Genomic DNA, 19,503 nt, shown 5'->3' with positions numbered 1-19,503 from the left:
ACGGGGAGGGTAGGTCCTCACGGTCCCGGAGTTTGGCCGGCCCCTTGCTGGACTCACAGGTCCTCAATCAGGAACAAACAGGATATTTTGGGGTCACATCTGTTTTGCCCCTTGTCTTGCTTCTCAGTGGGAAGGAGGCAGTTTGATTGATTGGGTTGCGTTGGGCTTCACCTCTGAGTGTCTGGCTCTGCCCCCCATCCCCACCTCCATCGTAAATGCAGAGAGTCAGGTGAGGCTCAGCAAACTTCACCCCTGGGGCTCAGGGCCACAGTCAAGCCTGAAAGGGCCCAGAGGCTGGGGCTGCTTCTCCTCACGGTGGGGCCTCAGGGGAGTGCAGAGGGCTGGATGGTCAGGACTTGGAGCAGCCCCACCTGGGCAGGCCATTCCTAGACTGTGCTGTGTGGAGACGGCAGTGAGGCCGCCTGGCTTCCTAGTCAGGGGAGGCTTCCTGAAGGAGGTGGCATTAAAATGAGACAGGAAGGATGAGATCACAGCTGCAGCCACAGTGAAGAGGTTGAATCGAAGGTGGCAGACCAGAGCGGGCTGCAGCTGGCTGGGTGGGGTACTGGGATCCGTCTCTCTTGCCCTAAGTAGCAGCTGGAGGTGGGTCCAGCAGTCAGAGGGTGGCCCAGCGAGTTCACACGAGACAGCAGATAGGCACCAGGGCACTGGGCAGACGAGCCGTACCGGAACTACTCACGTGCAAAGATGTGAGTTGAGGAATGCCTGAGACCACAATGCAGGTGCCATGTGTGCACAGAAAGCCCTTGAGCATATGCACAGGTGCCCCTGGCCCTCAGGCACACATGGGGCACACGCTTGCAAATGGCTCAGAACCTCAGCAGGGAGTCGGAGAAATGCAAAGCCCCAGAGTTTTCTCCAATGAACAGAACCTCTCACGGCCCAACTGCTTCAGCGAAGGCTGCATCTGGAGGCTGTCTCAGTCACTTGGTCCCTGTGTCTGTCTCCGTTATGGCTGGCGGCCCTCCTGTGTTGGTTTCCCTGTGTGCACAGCCTTCTCCACATGGCAAGGAAGGTGTCTTGGGAGAGTGAGACTCACCACCTCCCTGACCAGGCCATGGCAGTAGGGTCCCAGTGAGGTCTGATTGGTTCCTGTCTCCAACTCTGCACCAATTACTGTAGCCTGAGGTTGCTGTGCTCTGATTGGCCACCCTGGCTCACAGCCTCCCCTGAGGTGTGGGGGCAGCACACGGCAGGGCCAGGGAAAAGGTGGGGTGGGTCTGGGACATCAGCAAGACAGGGAAAGAGCCCACCAAGGCCTTGAGACAGGAACATGAGGGAGGCTTTGAGGGAGCCAAGAAGGCCCACTGCAGTGGCTGGCGCCTGTGGTCCCGGTGCCCCGGAGGCTGAGGCAGGAGGATTGCTCGAGCCCAGGAGGTTGAAGCTGCAGTGAACTGTGATTACCCCAGCCTGGGCGACAGAGCAAGATCTCGTGTATTTTTTTGTTTTTTTTAAAGGAAAGCAGCTGGGCATAGTGGCTCACACCTGTAATCCCAGCACTTTAGGAGGCCAAGGCAGGCAGATCACCTAAGGTCAGGAGTTTGAGACCAGCCTGGCCAACATGGTGAAACCCTGTCTCTACTAAAAATACCAAAATTAGCCAGGCTTGGTGATGGGCGCCTGTAGTCCCAGCTACTCGAGAGGCTGAGGCAGGAGATTTGTTGGAACCCAGGAGGCAGAGGTTGCAGTGAGCTGAGCTTGTGCCACAGCACTCCAGTCTGAGCGACAGAGCGAAATCTGTCTCGCAAAAAAGGAAGGCAAGAGGCAGGAGAGAAGGGAAGAGAGAGCAGGTGAGGCCAGGGGGCTTGCTGAGAGCAGCTGTTGCTGGGATGGGTTGGATATAACTCAGAGGGGAGCCCAGGAGGGTGTGGACCAGGGGTCTCCACCTAGCTTGGATGGGGCTGGGCCTGCTGCCTGTCTGCTGGGGTGGGGGACAGGCGGGGCCCCCCTGGTGGCATCTAGCAGTGGTCAGACAAGTCCAGGACTCCAATGCTGTATGAGGCTGTGCAATTCACTTCACCTCCATTCCATTCATCACCTGCAGAGCGAGGGTGGCAGTGCCCATCTCACAGGGCACAGGGGCCCAGTGCCCCTTCAGGCTGCAGCCCTGGCCTGTGGGGGTGTAGAAGAGCAGGAGCACCAGGAGACGAGAGCTCAACCCCGGAGGCACCATTGGTCCCTTCTCCATCCATGGACAATGGGAGGAGGAGGACATCAGGGTGCTGGGGAGCTGAGGGTCTCAGGAGTACCAGCTGGGAAGCTGCCCCTGAGTGACTTGCTTCAACCCCACCCCAGGTGGGGAAGGCTCTGCAAGACCCGGACCAGGGGCCAGCCACTGTGCTGCCTCCACCTCCACTCCTCCTTCTGCACGGAGGGTTAATCTGCCCCTGCCCCTGCGCTGTATGGAGGGGAAGGTTGTCAGGTGTTTGCCGGCCTCTGGGTCCAGAGGAGCCCCTGCTGGCAGTCAAGGTCACTGACGTGGTACTCAAAAACCCTTACTGTCCCTCCTTGGGCAGAGTTCCCGCAAGGTTGGCCAGACCAGGACATGAGTGGCTGTGACCCAGGCTGGGTATGTGGAGCCCGAGTGTGGCTGGTGGAGAGCAGTTACCCAGCACGAGGTGACCAGCGAGAGCTGTGCCAAGCAGGCCGCCTGAGATGGAGCTGGGCCCACGGGTGCTGAGGAATGGCTGGGACCACACTACAGGTGCCGTGTGTGCACAGAAGGCCCTTGACCATATGCACAGGTGCCCCCGGCCCTCAAGCACACATGGGGACACATGCTTGCAAATGGCTCAGAACCTCAGCAGGGAGTCGGAGAACTGTGGAGCCCCAAGTGCCACAGGGGCCAGGGAGGTGGCGGGGAGCCAAGTGCCGGTGCCGGGAGTCCTCCGAGCTGAATGGCTGCAGGCTAGGGTGCAGGGCCCAGCCAGGGAGGGCACAGCCACCCTCCCCAAGGTCCAAGGTCCCTTGCAGGGGTGTTTCCTGTGGGCGATGTCCTGCCCATGTGGAGTGCTCTCCATGTGGCCTCTCAGGTGGACACCAGCATCATCTCCCTTTGACATGAAGCAGAGGCGCTGGGTATGCGCTCGTGTGAGCTGTGCCCCTGGCTCCTAGACCCCTCCCAGCAGGTGCCAGCCCTCTTTCTGCCGTGTCCCCACATCTGGGCCCCATTGGCTCCCCGGGGTCTGGGCAGGGGGTTCTGAGCTCTGCCCTGGGAGGCTGACCCTGGGGCCTGGGGGTCCCTGGGGACTGAGCCCACTGAAAGCTGTGGTCTGAGTGGAGGAAGCGGGTTGGGACAGCCCCACAGGCGTCTTTCCCCTCCATCTTTAACTTCTAATCAAGTAACTCCGCACAGGACCGAGTCCCCGAGCAGCACTGCGGCACTGAGAGGATCCAGACGCCAGGCCTGGTCTCCCGCCGCCAAGTGACCTGTGGCTGCAGGGTCAAGGCAGAGGCTTTAAGGATGACCTTGAAAATTAAAAAAATTAAAAGCATAGGCAGGCTGGGCGTGGTGGCTCATACCTGTAATCCCAGCACTTTGGGAGGCCGAGGCAGGCGTATCATGAGGTCAGGAGATCGAGACCATCCTGGCTAACACGGTGAAACCCCGTCTCTACTAAAAATACAAAAAATTAGCAGGGCGCGGTGGCGGGCACCTGTAGTCCCAGCCGCTCGGAGGCTGAGGCAGGAGAATGGCAGGAACCCGGGAGGAGGAGCTTGCAGGAGCCGAGATCGCGCCACCGCACTCCAGCCTGGGCGACAGAGCGAGACTCCGTCTATAAGTAAATAAATAAATAAATAAATAAATAAATAAATGAATAAATGAAGCATAGGCAGCGCGGCCACCTCTCCTGCACAGCCCTTTGGTGGTTCTGGTCTTTTAACAATAAATTGTTGATTTTAGGGTTAGATTATACAACTGCTCATTTTCAGAAAACTGAAAACCCCCTGGACTTCAATTCAGAATCAAATTTCTAGGCTTCTACCCACGTGGCTCCACTGGTGTCCTGCAGGACTTGTGGCCCGGTCCGAGTGCCGCTGTCTCCCAAAGGACTGCAGGGCAGCGTGGGGAGGGTGTGCTGCCTGATCCAGCCCAGCGGCCGAGCCCCGGCCTCCTCCCCAGGCCTTGCTTTCCTTATCAACACTCCAGATCACCAGCCTCCCACCACGCACCGTCCACCTTCAGTCCAGACTCTGCCCGGGTTTGGTTGCCGGGTTGGCTCCCGGCTGTGGGGGCTGCTGCAGGGCAGAGCCAGGGCCACGGGGGAGCTGTGGCTGAGGGCTCTGAGTGTGTGCCTCCCTGCTCCGCACCGCTCCCATTCCAGCATCACTCATTGGGGCCAGAACAGAGCAGCCCCCTGAGCTGAGGGGAGGCAGGCGAGGGCCACAACCTCCTCCTTCCCTAGGCCTAAACGGTGACACCCCAGGTTCCCAACTCCCTGCAAGGTCTGGGCTGCCCCTAGCAGGACGGAACCAGGTGATGGCCTGGTGTGCACCTGAGGGCTGGACTCAGTCCCTCCATCCCCCTTGAGGTCTGGAGTCAGGCTGGAGGTAGGGAATCCCTGCCCAATGCCCTGGGGGGAGCAGCTCAGAAGCTCCCACTCCCCTCCCCGGTCGTTTCTTGCTGCATGATCTGAGGCCGGCTCTGCAGATGTCCCCGCTAGCGCCCTCAGCCCAGGCCAGTCCAGCAGGTCTTGGGGTTTGCCGTCCATCTACTCTCCTGTAGGACCCCCAGAGGGTGCAAGAATCCAGGCCGGGTGCAGTGGCGCACGCCTGTAATCCCAGCACTTTGAGAGGCCGAGGTGGGGGGATCACCTGAGCTGAGGAGGTCAGGACCACCCTGGGCAACATGGCAAAACCCCGTCTCTACTAAAAATACAGAAATTAGCCCAGCATGGTGGCATGCGCCTGTGGTCCCAGCTACTCAGGAGACTGAGGTGGGAGGATCACTTGAGCCTGAGAGGTTGAGGCTGCAGTGAGCCGAGATCACACCACTGCACTCCAGCCTGGGTGACAGAGAGAGAACCTGTCTCAAAAAAAAAAAAAAAAAAAAAAAAAAGGGAGGTCAAGGCAGGCGATCACCAGAGGTCACAAGTTTGAGATCAGCCTGACCAACAGGTAGAAACCCCGTCTCTACTAAAAATACAAAAACAGCCGGGCGTGGTGGCAGATGCCTGTAATCCCAGCTATTCGGGAGGCTGAGGCAGGAGAATCACTTGAAGCCAGGAGGCAGAGGTTGTGGTGAGTGGAGATTGCGCCATCGCACTCCAGCCTGGGTGAGAAGAGCAAAACTCTGTCTCAAAAACAGAAAAAAAAAAAAAAAAAAGGATCCAGTTTCTGTAATCCTCAAGCCAGCCCCCTCCAGCTGACACTCCCCGTTCGTCGGCATGTGGTGCTGGCTGTCCTAGCCGTCCCATCCCTGGCCCAGCTCACACTTGTGGTCAGCGGTGACACCTGCACACTGCCTGGTCTCCATAGGTGTCCTGGTGTCCTCGAGGCTGCAGCAGGACCCTGGGCTTGAGGGCACAGGGAAGATGGATGGAGCGCAGGCCCCCACCACACGGGTGTGAAGATTTGGGACCCCCAGATGGAAGGACCGGTAAGGCTGTCCCGGGGCAGCTCCCAGGAGCCAAGGTACCACAGGTTCCCCATCATGTGGGGGTGGAGACTGCCAGTCCCAGGAGGATTCCAGCGCCCCACTACTGCCACCAGCCAGGGCACGGCAGGGGTGGTGTGGGCCTGCAGAGAGGGCAGGGCTGGGGCTGGGCGGGCAAGGGACCCTCAGGAGAGGCCCTGAGACCTTGAGGGAGGACCCTGGGGAGCTGGTCCTAGGACCACTCCTTCCTGCTCAGTGGGCCACACGTGGGGGCCAATGGCATCTGTTCTGGATGTGGCCCCACGCAGTGCCCTGAAGGATGGGGAGGCACTGAGCAGGGCGCTGTGGTGACTGCAGCGGACCCTGGGAGAAGCAGGACAGTGGGGGAGGGCTGAGCGGGTCTCCCCATCTGATAATTTTGGGGGAACTCGAGGGAGATGCAGGGCTTCCTGTACCAAGCCTGACCCAAACAAATGGAAGGCAGGTCAGTGGCGGTGGCGCCCAGGAGCCCTTAACTCTGCTACGAGCAGCTGCTGAAGGACACTGCCCAGACCCGGCATGTCAGCACTGGTGTCACTCCTTATTAACCATCTTGTTTCACAGTGGGAGGAGGTGCTGTCCTTCCAATGTACGGAGGAGGAAACTGAGGCTCGAAGGCTTCAAAGTCCCACGAAGTGGTGGAGCTGAGGCTGACCCCAGGCCTGTGGGTCCAGCATGCCCTTTCCACCATGCCAGATGGCAGGCACGTGTCCGGGTAGGAGGTCAGAGCTCCGCCTCATATGCTCGGGACCAAGCCACAGACTTGTGAGCCTGGCCCCCGGGATTCCCTTCAGGTCAGAGGCTGCAGGCAAAACTGTAAGCAAAGTGGGCCCCTTGCTGAGAATTACAAAGAATTTCAAGATGGTGACAGAGGGCAGTAACCCAAGCATAGGCCTCTGGCCACACAGGTCTTGGCCAGGTGGCCATCCCGGGCCCAGCCACTGAGAGGACAGCCACGGGGTCCGGCAGGAGGGAGGGCCACTCACCTGGGGCCCAGCCTGCAAGAGACGGTGTGATCAGAAACTGAGACTCCATAATCAGATTTATTTTCCTCTAATAAGACAGTTTAGCATCTCCGAGTTTTGCATTCTACAGTCTTACAAACTTTAGTTATTAGCATCAGAAACACAAAAACATTGCAAGACCTCAAAACACAAATAAATACCAAATAAAACCACACATAATATACAATAAACAAAAATATAAAACAGTAATGCTATCAGAAAGTCAGGCATGTTGCCAACTCACAGTAACAACATGATTATTGCTGGGCAATCACTGACGGTCTTTTTGTTTTTTTCTTAGAAGAGCGGAAAACAGGGCCCGAATCACTGGTCACAGAATCACTTGGACTGTCGAGATGTGTCCTCACAGCAAGCGGCTACTACAGACGCAATTTTTAAAACAGGCAGATTAAAAAGATAGGGTCGAATGAGAGACTGGCCTTCTTTGGTCTTTGTTTTTGGGTCACAGAACTGAACACGGAGGCACCGGCAGAGAAGGGGTTGCAAATCTGCAGATGCTGTGCAGCGTCTACACTGCCCTCCACACTTCACACACCTTCTCCCACAGGCATTTCTTAGAGAAATCACCGGACATCATGCCAGCTTGTGTGTTTTCCAATTAAGTCACTGAATTTGCTGTTGGAGGGGGTATCTTACTTGTTTGAGGGGACTAAGTTGTCAAAACCAATCATCACCTAATTACAGGAGTGGTGCAGCGATCCTGGACTTGTAGCATCTTTTCACGGTGAGAGTTCACAAGACAGACTAGACACAGTGCAGCAGGAGAAATGAAACGCAGGCTCTGCTTGGCCACCGGGGCCTCCTCACCCGCACACCTGCCAGCCCTGAGGCGGCCGAGGCTTCATACGTCTACCCTGCAACTGCTTGTGGGGCACACCGGGGTCAGGTGGAAAACGCCCTTGCAGTAAGCTGCGGGCCCCGCCTCACGCCACCTGCTGGCCCGGCTCCCTGATGCCACTGTGCCTGTGACCATCAGCACCGGCCTGGACGAGGCAGCAATAATGACCAGGTAGCCTGCCCACACTGACCTCGCCTGGCCTGGGCCCCGGTAGGGACATTCTACTTTGGAGAAAACAGAGCTACTGAGATTTGCAAACGGAAAACAGAACAATGGTCATGGGCTGAGAAGTAGATTTGGGTGACAGACCCTCATTCATCACAGACACAAAAGCAAAGGGGCTCCCAGCACTCTCCCTAGCCCTCCTTCTGCAGTCTACTAAGTAAAGATCTGCACTAAATTTTTTAAAAACAGTATTTTACAGTTCTGCTGGAGCCCTTTTGACACACAAATTACCCCCAGTACAGGGAGGAGTCTGGGAGGGCTGGGAATTGAGCAAGGGGCCCGCAAGGAGAGTCTGCGCCTGCCCAACCCTGCAATGGCCCACGGAGACAGTGGCACTGCCACCCTGCTGGAGCTGTGCACAGGGTAGCAGTCCTCGCGCCAATCCTCCCTGTGCAGGGGAGAAAGGAGGTGTCAGCCCAGCTGTTGGGATCAGTGTACTTCCCGGCCCTCCCTTGGGTTGACAAGGAATGACCCCACTAGGGACAGAATGGTTGTTTAAGGACCCATACAGACCACCCTTCCTTTGTCTGACATCACCTCTGGCTGAAGGATGTGGGTCCACCATGGTGACTACCACCAGACACCATCAAGCAAAAGGGGTGCTGGAATGTGACGTTGGCATGGCCGACATCCATGGGACATGTGGCCCCTGGCCCAGGGTGACTGAGGACCCTGGAGCAGGCTGAGGTGGTCTGGGAGGCAGCTGGTTGTCCCAGGGACTGTGCCTGGAACTGCATCCTCACCGAGCTGGGCCACACGGGGTTATGGGGAAGCCTCCTGCCACAGCCGGTGCAGTGAGAGCCCTGGCAGGCGGTGGGCCTGTGGGGCACGGGCCAAGGAAGTGGCCCAAGGAGCAGGAGCCCCAGTACGCCACACCATGGCTCCCTGGCACTACAGGCCAAGAAGGGCATGGGGGATGGGACAGGAAAGGAGGGAGAGGCAGAAGAAGCTGCCTGAGCAAAGGGCTCCCTGTTCAACTGACTGTGGTGGCATCGAAGGGACACAGGTGCTGTCCCTCGGCAGAGGCTGCTCTGGGGAGGAAGAAGTGACAGAATGGGGCTGCAACCTGGGTCTCCAGGGCCCCCTCTGCCCACCTGCACAGGGAACACACATCTGCAAGTCCACGCCTTCGCCCAGGGCTCTGGTGAGGCTTGCGCTCAGGGGACAGCACCACTTTCATGCTTGACGGCTCCTAGAATTGACACAAACCCTGACCTGGCCGCCTGTGCGTCACCAGAGCACGGCGAGTTGAAAAGCCCAGCGTATGTCAGGGCCTACTCAGGCTCCCTCCAGCCCAGCTGGAGCTGGCACGTCTAGTCCCAAAGCCAGGGCCCCATGGGCCCCCACTTCCACCCTCACTGAGCCACCCAACCCTGCGGGAAAGGCCCTACTCCCAGCCTGGCCCCCGTATCATCAAAGACACACCCCAACTTCTAGCTCTGCAGGCTCTGCTGGAAAAGCCCTAGAACCAGACGGTCAGGCTTCCAGGCCCGGCGGCGGCTTGCACGGGGCTCAGTGCGGTCACAAGAGCCAGTGCCCTTCATGTGAGCCGGGCCCAGGCCAGCCCCCAGCGTGCCCGGCAGCAGGGAGCAGCCCGAACCACGGTGTCCTGGAGAAACTGCTCGAGGCGAGGGGAGAGGGGACGGTGTTTTGTTACGAAGGTGACGGGAAGCAGACCAGCTTAATTCATGCACAAAGGACTCAGTTGGTTTCTGTAAAATACTGAACAGTTCTGTCCTGCTGGGAGTTTGGTCACTTTTGGTAAATAAGCAGCACCCCCAAGCACACAGTGTGCACCCCCGTTTCATGCTTGCTGCCAGGGCCCTGTGACACGGGGACGGCCGACCACTGCCCGAGGGGCCACCGGGCCTCAGCTGCAGGGAGACCATGGCCTCAGGCTGGCTCAGGTGGCGAGCGCCAAGTGAGGGTGCCCAGGGGTTGAGGGTGGAGCAGCACAAGGCTTGCCCACCGCTGGGAGAGGGGACGCCGTCCCAGGCTGCTGCCCCCCGTGCTGAGTATATGACAGGAAGACACACCCAGAGCAGAGACCCCAATACAACCAAACACAAGGACAAAGCGTGTGACATGGGCCATCCCATCCTCAAGGACCCCCGTCACTCAGGTTATGTCTGTGGGACCCTTGGGTGGGGTCCCATGGCGTCCCCCCAGGAGCATCTGCCTGGGAAGGGCTACTGGAGACGTCCCAGCAACACGCACTGCTGCTTCCGGGGGCCACACCAGGCCTTCAGCCCAGAGGGGAGGAAACGGTTCTTACCAGACCAAGATGTTGCATAACCTTAATCTAATATTGTACATTTTGTGAAGGGGAAGTTGCAGGGATGTCCCTGTTGTTAACCCCTGACCTCAGGAAAACCACCTGAGGGCAGGTAGGGGACAGGCCTGAGGTGGGGGACGCCTTCCAGGAACAGTTTTCCGCAGCTCCCGCAGGAAGTCCATGCTTTATGAGCTCCTCACGGGGCAGAACCAAAGATACTTATTCCCCCAAAGCAATCCCAGGAAAGCGGGGAAAGGAAAGGCAGATAAGAACAACGGAGCGCTTCGACCGCGAAAGGGCGCGGCAGGCCCCTCATGGGAGCTCGGGGCACAGGGGTGCGACGGAGGGCACTTCCAGCAGGCACTGGGGCGAAGGCACACCCAGGACAGATGGCAGCACCAGAGACAGGTGGGCCACCGGGCACCCACCAAGCTGTCCCCGCGCGGCCACGGGGAGAGCCGAGGCAGGCAGTCTGACGTGCACGGCCCAGCTGGCCAATTGTGGGCGCGGCTTGTGGGCAAGTGGCACAGGTGTGGCGGTTCGCACACATTGGTTTTGCCTAAGAAGCACCCGTCGCGTGTAGCACCCATCAGTGGTAAGAGCACCATGAAGCGTGGTGCATAGCAAAAGGGGTGCAGGGGCCGGGCTCCAGGCTTCTAATCACAGTTGGACACTGAGAGACAGTAAACAGTGAGTTGAGAAAATGCCGTCCGGGCAGGCGCAGGCTGGGACGACGGGCCCTGTGGCCACCCTTCCCGCCAGGGTGGTGGTCAGGAGCGCCCATCGGTCAGCCTGGGCAGGCCCCCGAGCAGCGGTCTCTGGAATGCTCAGAGGGTTCTGCTTCGGGCTGTGGGGGTGCCCACGGCCCCAGTGGGGACACGGAGAGGCTCAGCTTCTGTTCCACACCTGCCTCCCTCAGGGTGGGACCAGGCCGTACTTGGACCAGGTGGCTCACTCGTGGGGCCTAGAGATTTGGAATCTGTGGTAATTAAGCAGCAGAGGCTCCAGAAGCCGTCGGTGGAGCCTGGCTTCCCCTCAGCAGGTGCGGAGGTGTCTGAGGGCCCTTGTAGAGATAAAGATCTAGTGGTGGAGAGAAAAGTCTGGTTAAACTAGCACTTTCTAGAATTATGCTCAACGCAAACCCAGGGTGGAGAAGCAGCATGTCACATCTAAGGCACATGTACCGTATGCCACCAGCTCTATGCGCAATGTTGCTTTCGGAGACCGTTGACGGCATGCAGCAAGATGACAGGATGGAGAAACACACCTGCGGGCCTCCCTCAGCAGTCACCCGCCCACCCCTGACATGGAGACCGAAGGCCGGTGCTGTCAGCAACAGAGAGCTCGTCCGAACACATGGGGCAGAATCCAAACACCTACAGGATTTTGTTTAGAACTCCAAAGTTCAACGGATGCCCTATTTTAGGGTGAAAACAATTATAAATCTGAAAATGATGCACAGCATCCATGAGCGAGGCTCCGTTCAGAATTGTGAAGTCGTGTCATTAACTACGACAGATATTGAAGGTTTACATTTCTAACGAGAAATAACAACAGGTTGAATATTCTCTTTCCTATCACAAGTGATAACCAGTGTTTGATATTTTATATTTTCTTCCAAGAAATATCAGTCTATCAGCGTTTTAAAATAAAATGTTTGCAGTAACAATTATTTGTAGAACTTTAAATTAAAAATGATTCTGAATTTAGAGACTTTCAAAAAAAAGACCTAGGTATACTTCAGGGTCTTCTGACAAACAAATTATTAAAACAGAGACCAGATGAGGCCTTAAAAATAGACAATATACTGTATTTGAAACAAAATTGCACTCTTGAATTTTAGAAAGAAGATATCAGAATTGCATTACTATTTCATAAATTCTCCTTTTACTTAACATGCTGACATGTCCAGCCATCCCCACATGTGTGTGTGTGTGTTTTTTTGGTGTTCAAGTTTAAGGAAGAAAAATCATGTTTCTTTTGTTTAGCATATATGTTTTCCACCTTAATTAACTAGATCTTTAAAAATGAAAATGAAAACCTTCTCTGACAGCAATATTTATCTCGCTGAAGGATAAATAATTCTTCAGAGTGAAGTGTGGCTAGTCTATTATAAAACGTGTCACGTGTGCTCACGCGTGGCTCCTCCCGCCGGCACGCGTCCGCCTTCTGCCGCTTCCTCCGTCCCACAAGGTCCTTTTCTGAGTGCGAGGACCTCGGTGAAGACAGACCGGTTCAAATCCCCCAGAGGAGTTGCCTTCTGCTAAATCCACCTCCCCAGCTACTCATCAGGGATCGGGCAGATCCGAAGTATCCACTATGACTTTAATAAAAATTGTATCATCTTTAATATATGTCCCATTTTCTAGAACAGTCTGGGCCACAAAGACTGGGCAGCCAGAGGCGATATTCATCTCTCCAGTGGGCTTCTTGAAGCTGCTGCTGTTGGGGTCGGGCTTGAACGCATCTCCCAAATGGCGCCGAGAGGACCCCTGATCCATCAGCATGAGTGTCACTTTCTGCTTAAACGGCCATGGAAGCAGGGCATCATATTCTCCACGCATGATGACAAAAAACAGCGACAGGTGCGTCCCCTTTCCCATCCCATCCCCGTTCAGGTAGACCCTGGCACACATCTTATAGCCAAAGTAGCCAGTGTAGAAAGGCTGGCTGTAAAGGGACAGGGTCTTCCCCATGACGGCCTCCTGCTTCCGCCGCTTGTAGTCACGAATCTTCCAGATGAGCACGCCGTTGTAGCTGGCGGTCTCCAGGACCTGGAAGCGCAGGTCCATGTCGGCCAGGCGGATGTCGTGCACACTCAGCATCTGGTCATGCCGGCTCAGCTGGGACTCCAGCAGGCCTGCCACAGGTGAGGAGGGATTTGGTGAATGAGACAGGTGAATGTCAGAAAGGTTAGGAAAGCAAAGCTGCACCAGCACTTTTTATTTCATTTTTTTGAGACGGAGTCTCACTCTGTTGCCCAGGCTGGAGTGCGGTGGCACAATCTCAGCTGACTGCAACCTCTGCCTCCCAGGTTCAAGCGATTCTCCTGCCTCAGACTCCTGAGCAGCTGGGATTACAGGTGCCTGCCACCACGCTTGGCTAATTTTTGTATTTTTAGTAGGGACAGGGTTTCACCATGTTGGCCAGGCTGGTCTCAAACTCCTGACCTGAGGTGATCCACCTGCCTCGATCTCCCAAAAGTGCTGGGATTACAGGCATGAGCCACCGCACCTGGCCCTTTTTCTTTCTTTTTGAGACGGAGTCTCTGTCGCCCAGGCTGGAGCGCAGTGGCGCGATCTCAGCTCACTGCAAGCTCCACCTCCTGGGTTCACGCCGTTCTCCTGCCTCAGCCTCCCGAGTAGCTGGGACTACAGGCGCCCACCACCATGCCCGGCTAATTTTTTGTATTTTTAGTAGAGACAGGGTTTCACTGTGTTAGCCAGGATGATCTCGATCTCCTGACCTCATGATCTGCCCGCCTTGGCCTCCCGAAGTGCTGGGATTACAGGCATAAGCCACCGTGCCTGGCCTCATTTTTTAATTTTTAAAGAGGCAAGGTCTCGCTCTGTTGCTCAGGATGGCATCAAACTCCTGAGCTTAAGTAATCCTCCCACCTCAGCCTCCCAAAGCACTGGGACTATAGGCCACACCACCATGCCCAGTCACACCAGCATCTGAAACAAAATAAAAATGACTGGTTTCTGGGGGTAACACCAGCAAAACTGTGTAGACAGATGTCCTGAGGCCACCGCCTCCCAGGGAAGAGCCCAGGTCCCTGTCCCAGTTCTACCACCGCTCTCATGCCCACAGCCCTGTCTGGACACATTACTAGGCACGGCCTGCTGAGAGGGGATGTCCTAGGTGGGTGACCTGCCTGTGTGTCACAGGACACCTCACTGCAGGGTCCAAGACAGAGCGCTCTGACTCCACTATGGCTTCCTGGGAAGCCTGCTGGTGGGAGCCCCTGGGAGCAGGAGACAGCTGTGCTCTCCCCACCCCTCCCACCGGCCTCAGTGCCTGCAGGTGGCCTCTGCTCTCTCGGAGGCGAAGCTGCTCCCCTCTCCTCCAGCCTCATCCTCTGCCTGCTTCATCCAGCCCCCCACACGCCATGGTAATCTGTGTTCTTTCTGCCATTAATCCTCTTCATGTAAATATTCCCAATACTCTTTCAGTCCCCAAAGCCATAGGCCCACATCTGCTTGTGGGATCAGAAACACGCTGGCAGAGCGCAGTGGGACTGCTGCCCCCTGGCCCTTAGGAGTCAGGTCTGGGGCGCCCCGACCAGCAGGTCCTGGCCATGTGCACCTGGGCCTGTCCTGTGGGTCATACTGTGGCCAGTCTCTCCCAGGAGGGCTTTGTAGCTTCCCGTGGCTGCAGCTGCCCCTACTCTCTACACCACACAGGGCCTCACATGGCGGGGACAAGCCCGTGTGGGAAACGTTTGTCTTTGCTGGGGGACTTTCAGCAGGAAAGTCATCACACCTCTGCGTGTTACCCATAATTGGAAAGAACTGTTCTAAGGCGCATGTACCTAACATAGCCCTCATCCCACAGACCCTGCCCCAGCAGTCCCCCGGGGCCCAGATGCACACTGCTGGCCCAGCCCCGGCCCCTGACTCACCTGTGTTCCGAGCCACTTGCCCCGCGCTCTTGTCCACGCTCTCCAGCTCGGTCACACGGTTCTGGAGGGACTCCACGCTGCTCTTCATGCTGTCTGCTTCCTCCCAGTTCTGCCGGAAGGGCCGGATCTCTTTGTCGAGCTCCTTCAGTTTCTCTGCTTGGCTGTCTATCACTCGCTTCCAAACCAAAGGTGTTAAAAAGCAAAACATAGTTAGGACTTGGAAAATGCTGCACCCGCCTCCCATCAAATACAGACGGGCTAGGAGCAGAACAGTCACAGAGGCCTGCTGCCCGCGGCTCTGCCTCCAGGAGCGGGGCTCTGCATCGGCCCTCCTGGGAGCTCCCTGGGAACAAGTGCTTGTGCCGGCAGGGAGCACTCGAGGTGACGTGAAGCCAGATGGAAGAAAACAACAGGAGGCTCCACTAGGTCAGCTTGCTTTGTCAACAGAGAGCCACCAGGAAAGCGAAGTGACAGGTGGCAAGTGTTCAGAAGACCAGGGGAGAGGTCTCCGCTGTCTCTGGGGCAGGCAGCAGCTCATGCTTCTGCTGCCCACAGCCCCTGCCCAGGCTTCTCTGTTTCACAGCAGCACTGGTGCCACCTGCCCACCTGTTTCTCACATGCCCACACCCTGGCATCAGTCAACCCCACACCAGCAATCCTGTCAGACACCTAGATCCAACCTCACCCTCACACTCCCACATGTTCCTCCCAGCTCTTCTCCCAGGCCACAGCACCTGTGCAGGGCCACAAGGCTCCCATGGACATCTCTTCTGCAGCCCTTGTATACCTCGGGGGCCATAGGTATGGAGGGTCCCTGCTTCCCAGAGAAACCTCACCCCTGTAAGTGCAGGTCCCACGGGGCAAGTGGCCCTGCATGGCTGCCACAGGGTCTCAGGTCTAGGATGCCAGAATTGTGCCCATGTGCCCTCATCTTCCCTTGGAACATCTAAAGACCTCCTACCCTGCTGCTGGGTCTGGGGCAGAAGCACAGCCCTGTCTCTGTGGCTGCCCCAGAACGACCCTCCCAGGAGAAGACTCCCACTCCTCACACTCCTCCCACCTGGATGGTGGCAGGAAAGGGCCCCACGGCATGTCCTCAGGCCCTGGGTGAAACCCAGTGGGCCGATGCAGCAGACACAAGGGTCTTCCCCCACCGGCTCCACACCCAGGCTGCCAGGCCCCAGCGAGGGAGGCAGGAACGCAGAGACCTGCCCCGAACACGCGAGGCTGCCAGCAACCAGGCCTGACTTTATGCTACTTCATTTAACTAATTCAGAAACCGCTTCCCAAAACACACAGGCCGCTCGTATTTGTCACTACTTGGAGGCGTGGGAGCCGTACTCCGCCCTGGTGGCCCAGTCTGTGTTAAGGGGCTGGAATGCCCACCTGTGAGATGAAGCCAGGGACTTAAAGGGTTTTCACTTCAAAAAAGGATGTGCATTTTCAAGCAGCTTGTGAGGGCTGGAGGGTTTAGTGCTCAGTGAAGCTGTGGAATGACTGAGCCACCTCACAAGCTGCGGCCACACCGGGTGCTCATGGGGCGGGTCCCAGGGCCCCCTGAATTTACTTCTCCTTTTGGAAGTCTATTTTTAAACATCTAGGTTTCAGCACCTTTGCTGGCTGTTATTAACCACGAAGACACAAACATGACAGGTTTGGGTGACTTTTTGGGTATAAAAGCAGTGTTATTCTTCCTGTTCTTTCCAAGAAACGAACACCTCTTTCCACTGTCATTGTCCCTTTAAACTGACACTGTCCCTGCCCCTTTAGTTTACACAATCGTACATGCTCAGAAGGATATTTAATTAGCTCACCAAGTCTATTTGCTGGGGGACAATACCATTGACGACACTGAACATCCAAATCACATGGCTCCTCTAGTGAGCACCAGGAGCCTCTTGAATCTCTACCTTCTGATACCGTGCACTGAGCTGGTAGGTGCTCGCGAGTTGCAGGGGAAACTTAATGAAAACATCAACAGAAGTCTGAGAGATGCCCTTTGTAACTTAGCAAACTCCGAAATGAAGCATGAGTCCCAGGCAGGGTGGCCCAGGACAAGCTGTGCCTCACGCTAAGCCTCAGGCCCCTGAGGTTAAGAGGGGGATGGCCCCCAGCCACCCCTCCCCCGTGATGGTGCTACGCAAGGGCACGCCTGACCTCGAGCACAGAACGGGAGTCTCCAGCAAGGACTCCCTGCACAGCAGGGGCCCCCAAGTCAGGAACACACAACATGCATGCACCGCATGCATAGCCTAGCATGACTAAAGAAAAGGTATCTCCATGAGCAGCAAGGGAACTCGGGCTATTTTTCAAACAGGCCCTTCATCTGTATCAATGGCACCATTTCAAAGCAGAATGCAGAGCCACATAAAGTGTTCTCTAAAACACAGCCAACGTGATTTCATCCCTGAAGACGGTCTACACTCAGCCACTGCAGCTTCTATAAAAGTAAATCTCAAGTCAGGTGTGGAATTGTACAGAAAAAAGACTCCGACACAGGGCTGAAGAGACAGACAGCACTCCACATCAACAGTCCACATCAGAAGGTTTGCCTGCAGGGAGCATCAGCCCATGAGCCTAACACACTTGCACGCCAGGGCTGCAACCACGTCACCTGCTGTGAGGCCCCACTCTCAGGCCGCCGGGACCCTGGCACGCAAGCCCGGCACTGTGAGAAGCCCGGTGGTGCCTGCAGCCTGAGTGAGGGCTGCATGGATGGATGTCCCTCCCTTCTGTCCCAGCGCCTACTGCTCCGCATGTGCCCTGTGGACCCCCGACTGCAAGAACCACCAGTTCATCTAGTCCACTGACACCAGAAGCCTGGGTCATGCTCGCACCTATGCTATCTTCTTTTTTTTTTTTTCTTTTGAGACAGAGTCTTGTTCTGTCACCCAGGCCAGAGTGCAAAGGTGCAATTTTTGCTCACTGCAACCTCTGCCTCCCAGGTTCAAGCGATTCTCTTGCCTCAGCCTCCTGAGTAGCTGGGATTACAGATGTCTGCCACTGCACCCGGCTAATTTTTCTATTTTGAGTAGAGACGAGGTGTTGCCATCTTGGCCAGGCTGGTCTTGAACTCCTGACCTCATGATCCACCCGCATCAGCCTCCCAAAGTGCTAGGAATATGAGCGTGAGCCACAGTGCCCGGCCTAGGCTGTCTTCTTAATAAAGAAAAACAGGATATTTAAGAAGTAAAATATTAAGAACTCATTGTTCCCCGGGCATGCAAAAGCAAAGACACTCTCGAATTCCACTCCTTGACCCCTACCTGCACCCCCACCGCCACAGCCAGGCCATCGGGCCCTCTGTACTTTGACTCCCGCCATCACCAGGACTTTAGGGTCTACTGGAGAATCAGACAAGGAAGAAAGAGGAAGACCCCAAGTGACGTGTGCCCTCATCACCTAGGTGGTCCACAAACATTGCTGAAGGAGTGCCTGGAGCTGGCCAGGAAAGGAAGCAGGAGAAAAAGACATCTGTGCAGCAGCAGGGAGCCTCTCAAGGAACAACAAGCTGGTCCACTTTAGCACGGGGAGCGGGGCGAAGCTGGGAAGGTGAGGGGTGGCCAGTCACAGAGGTTTTCTGGGCCACAGTAAGATTTTACAATAAACTCTTCCTGGGGCAACCGGAAGGGCACTGAGGATGAAACAATGGGGAACACGGCTGGGCTGGGCTGCCACTCAAGAGGGTGGGCGGGGCCTGCAGCAGCAGAGGGATGGCCTGGTCCGGTGCAGCTCCCACACGGCCAGCACCTCTGGGCATCAGAAGGCTTTCAATCAGCATTTCCTGAGGATGGACAGCGCAGAATCCTCCTGGCTAAAGACCACCAACCCCACAATCATCCCAAAGGTAACACTGAATTTCCCCTTTCAAAAAAAACACACAGTTGGAAGGACCTTCTGTTTAGACCACACCTGCTCAAAGGGTCACATGGAGAAGAGTTTTCACACGTTTCAGGCAGGGTCACATCCCTGCACTCAGGGGAATCAGACACGGGCAGCCTGCTCTGAGTCCCTTCTCTAAACACAACCTGCTGTCTGCCATGCCCAGCCTCCTACTCGTCACATGTCAAGGGACACTGACCGCTGCCGTCACCACTCCGTCCTAACTTCTCCAGCCTTGGCAACTTGGTTTCCCTTTTCTTTCTGACTTATGCTTCATTGGTTCATCCAATCACAAAAGTTTTCAAGTAGAAATCACACACCGTAGAGTGATTAAACTCGACTAAAAAGTAAAGTAAATGAGAACGTCTGACAGGAAGGGGAGAAACCGAAGAGGAACGCAGAGGAAATGTGAGGTTTGGGATGGGGCGTCGACACATCACTGCGTATATTCTAACTTTTTGTTGTAAATGAATCCAGTACTTGTGCATTCTTCCTTCTGTTGTGGCTATTTTAACAGGTGATTTCCCTGGCCTTTCCAGTGCCTCTCTGAGCCCCAGGTCAACCACAGCAATGATCTCGTGAATAGCCAGAGCTGCTTGCCAGGGAGTGCAGGTGCGGGCGGGCCACAGGGTGGCCAGGGCCCTGCAGCAGTGGCCTGACCAGTCGCCTTGGCCAGTCTGATGACCGACACATCTCTGGGCCCTCAGCAAAATGCTGGGGGCTTCCAGCAGGAGGCTTGGTGTTTTAAGAAACATTGTACTTTATGTGGCTTGATTTAATGCTAATGACTTGTGCCTTTTTTAATACAACATAATGTTTCATTGTGTTTTCTCCTTTTCTCTCTGGGTAACTACAAAGTATAATAAAAAAGAAATTAATTTAATAAATCTCTATGCAATTCAAGTCACTGTGACTCATCTCCAATGTCAAAAATTAGAGAAAAGGCATTCTCAAAGATGCCATGACTCTGTGCTATTA

The 19,503-nt window shown here is 56.0% G+C and overlaps 1 protein-coding gene across 32 annotated transcripts in view; it reads right to left on the bottom strand.

Annotated features, from left to right (window-relative positions):
• Nucleotides 1-6,680: 6,680 nt before the first annotated feature.
• Nucleotides 6,681-19,503, bottom strand: part of TRAF3 (TNF receptor associated factor 3) — a 140,552-nt gene continuing 127,729 nt past the window's right edge. For all 32 annotated transcript variants that reach the window (XM_077941785.1, XM_077941781.1, XM_077941776.1 and 29 more), the window contains 2 exons: nucleotides 14,644-14,818; nucleotides 6,681-12,879 (listed from right to left, as the gene is read on the bottom strand). In XM_077941785.1, coding sequence (XP_077797911.1) covers nucleotides 12,308-12,879; nucleotides 14,644-14,818 — 747 coding nt within the window. In that variant the 3' untranslated portion in view covers nucleotides 6,681-12,307. The remainder of the gene's footprint in view (nucleotides 12,880-14,643; nucleotides 14,819-19,503) is intronic.

This window comes from Macaca mulatta, chromosome 7 (assembly GCF_049350105.2).
Source record: "Macaca mulatta isolate MMU2019108-1 chromosome 7, T2T-MMU8v2.0, whole genome shotgun sequence".
In the NCBI taxonomy this organism is placed as follows: Eukaryota; Metazoa; Chordata; class Mammalia; order Primates; family Cercopithecidae; genus Macaca; species Macaca mulatta.
The sequence above is the reverse complement of the archived record's forward strand: the minus strand, read 5'-3'. Positions and strand labels throughout refer to the sequence as shown.